The sequence below is a fragment of the Oncorhynchus kisutch genome, linkage group LG14 (assembly GCF_002021735.2).
Source record: "Oncorhynchus kisutch isolate 150728-3 linkage group LG14, Okis_V2, whole genome shotgun sequence".
Classification (NCBI taxonomy): domain Eukaryota; kingdom Metazoa; phylum Chordata; class Actinopteri; order Salmoniformes; family Salmonidae; genus Oncorhynchus; species Oncorhynchus kisutch.
The window spans coordinates 31,787,220-31,799,629 of NC_034187.2; the positions used below are offsets into that span (position 1 = coordinate 31,787,220).

A 12,410-nucleotide genomic window follows, 5' to 3' on the forward strand; every position below is an offset into this window, starting at 1 on the left:
TTGTGCTGGGGACAATAAAAGGCAACTTTAAAATGTGCCGTTTTGTCACACAACGTCACAGACGTCTCAAGTTTTGAGGGAGTGGCAATTGACATGCTGACTGCAGGAATGTCCACCAGAGATGTTGCCAGAGAATTATATGTCCATTTCTCTACCACAAGCCGCCTCCAACGTTGTTGGCAGTACGTCCAACCGGCCTCACAACTGCAGACCACGTGTCACCATGCCAGCCCCAGGACTTCCACATCAGGCTTCCTCACTTGCGGGATTGTCTGAGACCAGCCACTCGGACAGCTGATGAAACTGACAAGTATTTTTTGTCTGTAATTCTGATTGGCTGAGCCTGGCTCCCCAGTGGGTGTGCCTTGCTCCCAAGTGGGTGGGCCTGCCCAGTCATGTGAAATCAATAGATTAGGACCTAATTTATTAATTTCAATTGACTGATTTCCTTATTTGAACTGTAACTCAGTAAAATCGGTGAAATTGTTGCATGTTGCATTTATATTTTTGTTCATAACAGGAGATACAGTATATGACTGCCAACGTCTAACCGTTTCACTGCTATCAGTATGTCTGAATCTGTATATGAACTAGTGGTTTTTTGAGAATGTGTGGGCATGTGTGTGCATGTGTGTGCGTGTACAAGTAAAAGCATGTGTGTTTGAGGTCCACGGTTCATTCGTACAGTTTGGCTTGTAACAATTGCCCTATCTCTGTCCGAGAGCAAACTAACACTCTTTGCATGTCAAATTGTCAGATTCCTGCGGTGTGGCCATTGAGTGTGAACCAGGGTCTCACGCGCTGCGCTTGTAAGGATTCTTCTCTCCCTGACACGCTGACTGGACAGGCCAACAAAGGCCTCACACCTCCTCCTCCCAGACCCCTGAGAAACCAAAATATCTCTGTTAGCTCCATCAGCCTCTCAGCCCTGTTTTCCCAAGCCCTCTCTCTAGTCTCACTCCAGTGAGAGCTCCCCTTCTGCCCTCCTCTCTGCTCAGTCAGCACAGGCAAGCCTGTCACAGGTAGACAGCCAAACCACCACACTCAGATAGCTTTGACATGTTGCTGGCTTTTTTTAGGGCATTGAAGAGATCTGCACTCCCCTCACTCGAACACAGTACATGCACAGAACCTACAGAATCATAACCGGAAACAATTCTCTCTAATCCTCTTGCGCTTCTACTGTGCATCAGAATTAGAAACACTCATGTAATGAGGTCGTTGTCATACCCGCCCAGACTACAGTAGTGTCAGGCTAGTGTCATGTCTAAATTCTCCTTCATTAACACATACTATCTATGTCCATTGCAGCCCTGTGGTCTGACCAGATTGACCCACCAACTCTGAAGACATGCAAGGTGGAGGACGACCTCAGATGGTCAAGTAAGAGAGATATTATATCTACTCTACCTGGGGCCCCTATCCCAAACTGCTCTACGTCGCCTTACTTCTCACTTGTGCTTTCTCTCTATTGTTGTCGCTCGTTTTTTTGTTTTGTTCTCTTTCTTTCGGCCTCTCTCATTCACACACCCTCGCACAGCGGTAGGAAGTGAACAAGTATCCTGCTCTGCTTATATGACCCCGGTTTTAGGTGCATTTCCGCGCAAGTCATATCTCTGTGCAGGCCTATATGGGAAAGAGGTTTGCTTGTGTTGTTTGTTTGTTTCTGAGGCTTAATCATAACATGCCAGGCCCAATCACTGAGCAGTACGAGAGGCGTGGTGAGCAATAAGAGATGGCCATAATTACTAGTCTGAGAAAACAGGCATGAAATGTACAGAGAGGGGATGATTGAGGAGGCTTGGACTACATACACAACATTACCCTAGCCAATTCACACTATCCAACATCTTCAGGAGTAGCTGAGAACAACAATTAAGACACTCTGCTTCATATCAATAGTCAGTCAATCATCTCTTTGACAAGGTGGAATTAATATAGAGATAATGGAAGAGCTGGGACGAAGGATATGCAATGGGCGTTCCACTCATTGTGACATTTTGGGGAATGCGTTTTGGTTTGCCTTCAGAGCTCTGGATCCCAGAACATTCCAAAACACCCCCTTCCTCCCTCCCTCCCTGGTGTTTTGGCACTCTTCTTCTCCTGCCCCACAGCCACCCACCCGTTCTCTTCCCAGAAACCACCGAAGCACACTGCACCAGACCTGCTGAGTCATCTGCTTACACACCATTCAATGTTACTCCTTGTGGATCCTCATACTAAGCCTCTTCTGTATGACTCATCAATTAGGCTTGTTGGAAAATCATGGTTTTCAAAAGGTTTGATAAGAGAAAGCCCCCGTTGTAAAACAGACTTTAGATGTGACTGTCAGTGATTTCCAAACACAATGCAGCAGTTTCATAATTTTTCAATGACTAGAAGATGGAATATACGCAGAGATGGAATGTATAGATTGACATATTTACTTTTGACACTACGCGAGCGAGACATTCCCTTGACAGATATTCACTTCAGAGCAAAATACTCACTAGGGTGTGAAAAGTGGAATTGGCGTTTGATGGGGACTAACGGTAGTGGGCAGAAGTCCTAATGTCTAATCATGAACTTCATATCCAATTCCAGAGAGACAGATTTTTTAACTATTACGATCAATAATAATATCGAAGAGTGCACATGCCACCTGGCCAGAACTCATTGGCCAGCAGCATACCACTCTGCATTCAACTGCTGGCTTGCTTCTGAAGCTATGCAGGTTTGGTCCTGGATGGGAGACCAGATGCTGCTGGAAGTGGTGTTGGAGGGTCAGTAGGAGGCACCTTTTCCTCTGGCCTAAAATAAATGCCCCAGGGCGGTGATTGGGGACATTGCCCTGTGTAGGGTGCTGTCTTTCAGATGGGATGTTAAATGAGTGTCCTGACTCTCTGTGGTCACTAAAGATCCCATGGCACTTATTGTAAGAGTAAGGGTGGTAACGCTGGTGTCCTGGCTAAATTCCCAATCTGGCCCTCATGGTCACCTAATCATCCCCAGCTTACAATTGGCTCATTCCTCTCGGCTGTAACTTCATTCATGCATTAGGAACATCTTGGTGTTGTATCATCACAAACTCCCTAATGCCTCAATCGTGTTGCTAGTGATAGGTAGAGCCATGCAAAACCTGCTGGGCTCACATGCTACAGTGGCTGCAATGGAGAGGGCTTTGGGGTTGTTGACCGTGTTGTTCTAGTTCAGAAGAGCCACGGTAAGAGGTGAAGGCTATTTGCATCCGATGCGAAGCTCCAACCCCAAGGCCTGAGCGCTTAAACAAACATCTAAGGATCATTTGTGTTCATTTGTGTCTCCTATTCTTTGGCTTGTGGACCAACATTATTTCCCTGGCAATGTATTTCTTGGCCAAACTTTCGTAACATAACTTTTCATTCTCACAACTCATCAACAAAAAATCTAATCTACTCTTAAATCAGTGATGGTCTGGGAAGCATGGGACAGTCACTCCTCTCTGGCTGCGGTCTGAGGGAAGGAGATGAAAGGAGAAGAGATTTCTCTCTCCATCTCTCTCTCTCTGGACCAGACTGGTCTGAGGTTTTCTCCCCCTTTCCCGCCCCTCCACTTATTTGCCTGAGACACCATTCCCTGGACGCTGCTCGTCACAGTTTGCATTCAGCCTGAGTAAACATTTCACAGGTGAGGGCCTGGATTTGCATCCCCCCCCCCCCCCCCCCCCACCACCACCACACCCCTCCACATACACACACCTCACTGGCGAACTCAGCTCGCCCTTATGTTAACAACCAAAATCAGTTTCTCCCCTAAGCAAATGAGGCTAACCTCCCTCCATATCTGGGTTACACGCTTGACTGTGGACTAGTGGACCTCAGAGAGCAAGCGAGAGAGACAGAGAGAAAGAGATTTCCCCCGCTCCTGCGGTGTGGCAGAACTCAATATGGGAACGTGCACACAAGCAAGGGAGCGAGAGAGAGAGAGAGAGAGGAGAGTGAAGGAGAAAAAGGAGCGCGCTAGAACAATGTGTTCTCTATTAAAAAAAACTTGATTCCCAGCCGCCACCCCTTTTAGAGTGGGAACATCACAGACGGCGGGCCGCACCAACCAGCCCTCTGGGGTCCATCCCCACTCCTGTCCCTGCAATTTAGTCAACACGTTTCAGCTGAGCCTAATGGAGATCATGTGTTGGGTGGGCCGCTGCTACCAGCTAGGCCGCATCAGGACCAAAGATCCAACACTCCTCCTCCCCTGTACCCACAGCCCCGCTGTTACCACAGCCCCAGAGCCCCGGAGCCGCAGAGCCTCAGCCTATAATTAGCTGGCAGAGCGATGAGGAGGGGGCTGTGTGTAGATCAGGGTAGCTAACAGAAGATTGCAAAACTGTGGTTCTGTGTCTGAGTAGAGAGTTGCTGATCTACCCGTCTCCTCTAGAGGGAGCAGCTGAGCTGCTGAGAGGTAAACAGTGGTGGAGACTGGCTGGCCCACCGCCAAGGTTGTGACGGGACACAACCCCATTAAGGTGTTGTGATAAGTGTCCAGTTGAGTTTCCCCTGACAAAATACAGGAGCCTCTCCCCGCCGCAATTTAGTCAACACGTTTCCACTGGCGACAATTAAATAGAGATCATGTGTGGGGTGGGCCAAAGCCGCCAGAGCCATCAAGTCCCCGTGCCACAGATACAGGCTCCACCCTGAAGCCTATATTTATCAGGGAGACAGAGATGGAGAGAGACAGAGAGGGAGAGAGAGAAAGGGAGCTTTTTGGGAGTCCGGTAGGAATTAGTGGGCCGACTCCACTTATACTGAATCAACAGCAGCTGAAGGTTTGGATTTTCTTTGCGTGAAATCAGATACGGGGCCCGACTCTGGTGCCTGGTAGACTCTGGAAAAAGAAACAACACCCCCAACCCTCCTCACTAACCCCCCTTCATCCGAAAAGGAAGAGATTTTCAACTGCAGAAAATAAATGTGTTCTTGAGAAAAGAAAGCAGGAGCCGTGGAAATTGCAAAGGAACATATTTTTTTGTTGCTGAAAATGGACCCAATTCTCCAGACGTAGGGGAAAGACATTTCAACAAGACTATGGCACGCAAGTTCAGCATCTTCCCCCCTCGGGGCTGTGGCACGCAAGTTCAGCATCTTTCCCGCCTCGGGGCTGTGGCACGCAAGTTCAGCATCTTCCCCCCTCGGGGCTGTGGTGTGCAAGTTCAGCATCTTCCCCCCTCGGGGCTGTGGCGTGCAAGCACTTGCTGTTTCACAAATACAGCCTGTCTTTTCTCTGCCATCCAAATCCACATTTTATACTAGAGTCATGTGGGAACACTGAGCCCATCCAAACCAAATCCAGTGGAATCAGACAAACAAATGAGTAGGTTCAGCCGGGGGGAGGGGGGGCAAGGAACCATGTCACACCTGTTGGTGTTGGCATTCACAATGTAGGTTGAGCACTCCCAAGCCACAGCAAAAGACAAGGAAGTCAATCAAATTCCAGAGCATACATGCATACCTGCATGCCCACATTACCCAATAACTAACTATTCATCAGTACACATATGCCATTCTTTCCTATGTACTAGAAAATCACCCATGCTACAGGCCATATAAAGTTCTACTGACAAGATCATCCAGCCATGTACATCCATCCATGTACATCTAGATTAAAACATACACCGATTCTACAATACATTAGGAACACCTTTTGCCCTCAGAACAGCCTCAATTCGTCGGGTCATGGACTCTACAAGGTGTTGAAAGCGTTCCACAGGGATGCTGGCCCATGTTGTCTCCAATGCTTCCCACAGTTGTGTCAAGTTGTCTAGATGTCCTTTGGGTGGTGGACCATTCTTGATACACACGGGGAACTGTTGAGCGTAAAAAACCTAGCAGCATTGCAGTTCTCGACACACTTAAACGGGTGCTTAAATCTTAAAAGGCACTTAAATCTTTTGTCTTGCCCATTCACCCTCTGAATGGCACACATACACAATCCATGTCTCAATTGCCTCAAGACTTAAAAGTCCTTATTTAACATCTTCATCTACACTGATTGAAGTGGATTTAACAAGTGACATCAATAAGGGATCATGGATTCACCTGGTCAGACTATGTCATGGAAATAGTAGGTGTTCTTAATGTTTTATACATCAATACACTGTGGGCAACAGCATATAGGGAAGGAACATTGCAGTAGGATAGCAAGAGGGGGAGACTTACCAATAATGACACAGGTGAGCATGGGAATGGTATTGGCAAAAACCAAAATCCATAACAAAGTCTAAATGACAAAGCCATAATAAGTCTCAGATATAGGCCTATGCTGCATATTTAATGTCATAATACATATATTTCTTATTCCAAAAACCATGGCTTCAGTTACAAGAAAACCGTGAGACATGACCTAAGAGATGAGTGACAGTTGTCAGGTGTTCTATGGCTCCCGTTGGCCTACTTTCTCAGAGGTGATTGACTGCCGCACCCTGAGCAAACCTTCATTCCTGATTGCCTGCCAAAATGAAGTGAAACTGATCGAGTAGTGAGTTAAGGTTTAATGTCACATGCACGAGTACAGTGAAATGCCTTTCTTGCAAACTCAATGTAGTATTGAAAATAACCTAACGTAGAACAGAAACCACACAATAAACACAAATTGAAGAACAGAGGAAAGTAAGAAGCTATATACAGGATAAACAGATTAGTAGCAGCGTAAACGAAGGTTGTGTGTGTGTGTGTGTGCGCGTGTGCGCGTGCACGTGCGCGTGTGCGCGTGCGTAGAGTCAGTATAAATGTGTGTGCATGTCATGTGCGTGTTGGAGTGTCAGTGTGCGTGAGTGGGTCGAGTCCTGAGAGTGTGCATAGAGACAGTCAAAACCCAACTAAAATACAAGGGTAGTCCGTTTAACATTAAACATCAGTTTATTGGTTTACAGAAGCCTACATCACACGGAATGAAGAAGAAAAATCACCGTTGTCAATATTGGTAATTGTAAGTGGAGCCTTTATGGGTTCTCTACCTGACTGATCCAACAGGTAGGCTAGCTGAAGGCCTAGGTGCATACATTCAATGCATGGTGTGTGTATCTGTCCCTGTATGTACCTATCAAACCCAGATACTACAGTACAGTAGGTGGCAGCATGCTGTAGCCAAAACAGCCAGCTACCAGATCAATGGTAGAGAGAGACACACACACACACACACACAAACGAACTGACCCTGTATATAGTATGCTTACTTACTTTCTCGTGTTCTTATTTGTATTTCTTGTGTGTTTTTGTTCTCTTGTTATTTTTAGTATTACATTCTTATTGATTAGTGCATTGTTGGGGTCAGAGCTGGCAAGAAAGGCATTTCGCTGTACGTGACATTAAAACTTGAAACACACACATTTGGAAAGAACTGCAAAATCAGCCTAACCCTGCAGTCATGCATGTTTTTTGGGGGGCGGTATGGTGTTGTGTTTAAGGAAATATGCTGGTGACAGGAGCTGCCCCAAATCCCAGCGAGAAAAACTGCAGAGTCAAACCCTTGAGCAAGATCAGTTGAATAAATCAGGGAATGAAATTTAAGTCAAAACAGCTGGCTTTTGTGTGCTGTGTTACCTATGTGACTACACTTCAGGATAGTTTAGCACTGACAAGAATGTGACATTGAGACGGCTTGCATTACTTTTACAAAATACACAAATACATAGAAATCTCTCCCTCTCCCTCCCTCTGTTTGTCTGAATGGGATGGTTACCTCTTTAGTTTCCTGTTCTCTCTCATCAGTTTGATGTACGGTATGTAGAGTTACACAACAGCACACGCTGCACAACAAGCTGTCAGTGTTTACTCAAAGCACCACTCTGCTCTGACAATACCTCTTTTCATTCCTACAAACAACAGAGAACACTGTTCCTGTACATTACTCTAGTTCAGCTGGTAGGGTTCTGTAGGAGGGCTATGTTAAGGCTGAGAGGGAGGACACTCATAACTTCATCTGGTTCACAGAGCTGTGTGGTGATGTGCTGTCACAGCTTGATGTCTCAGTTTATTACTTGTAGCTAGTGTTTGCAGGGTTGTAGACTGGAGGCCCCACACTGTCAGTTGGGGATGTGGTACTTCACTACAGCTTCCTGTCAAAGGAAGGAACTCTGTCCCTATCTCACTTTGACTCTGAAACATTTCCATGAGTTTGATCTATGTGCGCCAGGAGTTTCTAAACCAAATCTGTCATGTCTCTCTCCCTCGCTCAGGTCCCACCGCTGACCTCTTCCCCCAGAGGACCACCTTCCCTTCTCTGTCCCCGCTGACCGACCCCCGTTTCTCAGACCCACGTATGCACTACCCAGGGGCCTTCACCTACTCAGCCAACCCCTCCAGCACAGGCATCGGAGGCCTCAGTGTGACAGGCATGTCTGCCTCCTCCCGCTATCACACCTACCTGCCCCCGCCCTACCCTGGAAACCAGAACCAGGGCAGCCACTTCCAGTCCAACTCCTCCCCCTACCACCTGTACTATGGCACCGGGTCCGGCTCCTACCAGTTCTCCATGGTGGGCCCGGCCGGGACCGGGGGTGAGCGTTCCCCCACCCGCCTGCTGCCTTGCTCTGGAGTCTCAGCCTCTGGAGGGGGCAACAGCCTGATGAACCAGGGCCTGAACAACCAGAGCGAGGGGGTGGAGGCAGACGGCAGCCACAGCAACTCCCCCACGGCCATGAGCGGCTCTGGACGCATGGACGAGTCTGTCTGGAGGCCTTATTGACTGTCAGACAGCTAGAGGAAATGCAGGAGAGAGAAGAGAGAAAGAGCAAAAGTAAAGAAGATGAACGAACAAAAAAAGATGAATCCTCCCCCAAAAATAAATGCTGCATGTTTGTATTTTATTTCTCGCGCACTTGCTTCGTACCCTTTTCCTAGTTGACCAAAGACATTCACTGTCTGTCAGGATGCCATGGCCAGAGATTGCCTTTATGCAAGCCATGGGTATATCCTGCACTGTGACAGGGACTACTCTCTGAGGCTCTGAAACCATACAAATCTCATGCTTTTCAATTGATGAGTAAGAAATGCAAAATAACTGTAAATAGATGTTATGGTGTTACAACAAAAAGCCATAGTAATATATCAGGATCTTTTGAAAAACAGGTACATGCATACCAAAGACTATGAAAGGCAAAACCTTCATAGCCATTCACTCTATGCAGCTGATGAACTGAAAAAAATGCTAGTGCTATTGTGGTTAACTAGCCAACACGACCAAAACGATCCTTTTCCCTCAGATGACAGTACCTTTCTTGGCATTACAAGCTAAGCATCCAGACCAGTGACTGTACTGCCTCAACGGCCTTTCACTGTCAGGTGATAACAGAGGTCAAATATGATGTTTGCTTCACGAGTGTCTCAGAACCTGCCCTAGATGGCTTGTGGCTGTATTGCTAATGTAACATAACAGTTGATTCTGAAGCTTTTATTTGGTGTGAGGTTTGGAGATTCACCCTTCAGTCCATGAAACATCATTAAAAACAATACATGGTCTCAAAGTAATTCTGCATTGCTTGACAATTTAATGTACTATTTGTACTGATGTCTGAGTGAAGCTCCCCTGTAAAGTTGTTAATGTATTGATAATCTATGCAGTAGAATAGCTGATATTTTGAAGACTGTACAGGACATTAGCAGATTTTTTTTTTTTAAGCAGGAATTTTATGGATTCCTTTTGTTTTAGTTTGTTGGACTGTTTTCTTTATTTTTACTTATGATATATACACTGAGTGTACAAAACATTAAGAACACCTGCTCTTTCCATGACAGACTGACCAGCTGAATCCAGGTGAAAGCTATGATCCCTTATTGATGTCACTTGTTAAATCCACTTCAAATCAGTGTGGATGAAGGGGAGGAGAAGGATTTTTAGGCCTTGAGACAATTGAGACATGGATTGTGTATGTGTGCCATTCAGAGGGTGAATTGGCAAGACAAAATATGAAAGTGCCTTTGAATGGGGTATGGTAGTAGGCTCATCGGTTTGTGTCAAGAACTGCAACATTGCTATGTTTTTCACGCTCAACAGTTTCCAGTGTGTATCAAGAATGGTCCACCACCCAAAGGACATCCAGCTAACTTCACAAAACTGTGGGAAGCATTGGTGCCAACATGGACCAGAATCCCTGTGGAACGCTCTCAACACCTTGTAGAGTCTATGACCCGACAAATTGAGGCTCAATATTAGGAAGGTGTTGTTAATGTTTTGTACACTCAGTGCTTTTTTTTTCATTCTGTATGCAAACTGTTTTAGTATAGTATGTTTGAACTGGATAGCACAGTTGACTTTTTATATTTATTTGAGCCAAATTTAAGGAAATGTTCACTTATGCCCAAAATCATTTAGCATTCTCTCCAACTTCTCTTTTTATAGAACTATTTTGTTCATTTGTTGTTTAATATAAAAATTTGAATCTGTGTAATATATTGCTCCTAAATTATGAAAAAAATACACTTCTATTGTTATTATTTTGTATTCCAATGTAGCGTAGATGCACTAAAAACTTTCATGATATTCCACCATCAGAACCACAGATCTCAGCAGATTTCACCAATCACATTACTTATAAAGATTAAAGATCCCCCCCAGCCTCCTTAAGGCCCCAAACTCATCGCAAAAAAACTTTTTTTTTTGCACTGTTCTAAACATTCAATTATCATAATAAACTTTTATGTACACAGATTTTCCTTTCAGAGAGAGAAAAAATGGTTACATACCTAAGGCACACAGTTGTCAATCCAACCCACATTATGTGGCTATGCAGATCTTGTTTCTTTGTATATCAGACAAAGATACTAACCTGCACGAAGAACGACTGAAACCTCAGACTTTAATTGGCTTCATCTCAAACCATTTTGGCATGTCTGAATAAACTGACTCACAAAACATTAGCGATGAAGTGAGCTCATTTTCAAATGCACACACACACACACCGCTCATATGAGAACAAGCTTCTGATATCCTTACTAGAACCACAGTAGATTGAGCAGTGACAGAGGTAAAGGTACAGGTCTGCACATTCTCAAGGGCCTTTCCCCATGCTGTCGCAGCCATGATCCCTGTACCCCAGGGGGACACCTAGAGTAGGGATGAAGAGAAGGGAGGTCAAAGTGGGATCCTCTTACCAACAACATGGGCAATCCTAACAAAAAAACAAGCCCCTTTGTTCTTCATGAGCTGTGAGTCCTTTGAAGCCTTTATAAACGGGATCTCTCTCCATCCTATTGTAATTTACTGCTCATTAGTGCCAGCAGCTCAGGGCTCTGCCCAGGATTAAGATGATGTCAGGACAGAGCATCTTTGTATGAGCTGTGTTAAAGCCACTTAATTAAGTCATGGTGTCAGGTGTCTCATGTTACAAACTGGCAGAGTTTTTCTTTTGTGATAAGGAGGAGGATGAGACTTGTTGGGGCTTCTTGAGAGCCTATGTTCTACCATTTAGGGATGGTTAATCACATACAGTATCTACTTCCCTATGCCTTATTCTTGTTCAAGACCATCAATAATATCAATATTCATTCCTATCTCCTGGTGAGTGGAGGGAAAACATTGCATGTCCTAGACTGTGTTCCTACTCATCCATTTGGGTTTGAAGGCCTAACTTTAGATTGGGCAAAATTCATGCAGCTATGAGAAACCAAAGATGTACCTGATATGATGTGGTTATATCAAAACCAAAGAAATGCCTGTAATATTGTTCCATTGCAAGTTTGGATCTGTTGTTTTACACAAATTGTTTGTGGTAACTTTTGTAAAGCCTTGGTTGGTTTCCAAGATCTGTCGAAAACATGTCCACAACTCTTATGAAAGAGGTTGTGTGTATATCATATGACATTTGCAAAACAGGGAGGCCAAATGATACAATTTAATTGTATTTTATTTTCTGTTGGATCTTTTGATGTTTATTTTAAAGAAGCTCCTCTTCATTTTGTTATACCTTAATGTTAATTCATTTTGCTCTCTTTCCTTTTTCTTAATGCTCAAAGCATGTATGTCTGAAGCTGATATGTTAATTTAATTTTCATCCATGTAATATCTTTAAAGACTGTATTAAGTGCTTGTAAAGTGTGCGGATAATGTAGTTTTTAACAATTTTCATTAAAAAAAACATCAATTTCAGCTTTTTCTCGTGATCGTTGTTTTTATTCTAATTATAATATAGCCTAGTAGCCTAGTGGTTAGAGCGTTGGACTAGTAACCGGAAGGTTGCAAGTTCAAATCCCCGAGCTGACAAGGTACAAATCTGTCGCTCTGCCCCTGAACAGGCAGTTAACCCACTGTTCCTAGGCCGTCATAGAAAATAAAAATTTGTTCTTAACTGACTTGCCTAGTTAAATAAAAAAGGAGAAAAGTTAAGTCAACACAAGTTATAGCACAATAGAACCATTGAGTAATACTGGAGGGGTCTCAAATATTTACGACCAAAT

The 12,410-nt window shown here is 44.6% G+C and overlaps 1 protein-coding gene across 4 annotated transcripts in view; it reads left to right on the forward strand.

Annotated features, from left to right (window-relative positions):
• LOC109903966 (runt-related transcription factor 3) overlaps nucleotides 1-12,102 on the forward strand; it is a 75,237-nt gene extending 63,135 nt beyond the window's left edge. For 2 of the 4 annotated variants that reach the window (XM_020501006.2, XM_020501007.2), the window contains exons 7-8: nucleotides 1,312-1,383; nucleotides 8,195-12,102. In XM_020501006.2, the coding sequence (XP_020356595.2) occupies nucleotides 1,312-1,383; nucleotides 8,195-8,703 (581 nt within the window). In that variant the 3' untranslated portion in view covers nucleotides 8,704-12,102. The remainder of the gene's footprint in view (nucleotides 1-1,311; nucleotides 1,384-8,194) is intronic. The other 2 variants (XM_020501008.2, XM_031788255.1) reach the window with 1 other exon arrangement.
• Nucleotides 12,103-12,410: the final 308 nt, after the last annotated feature.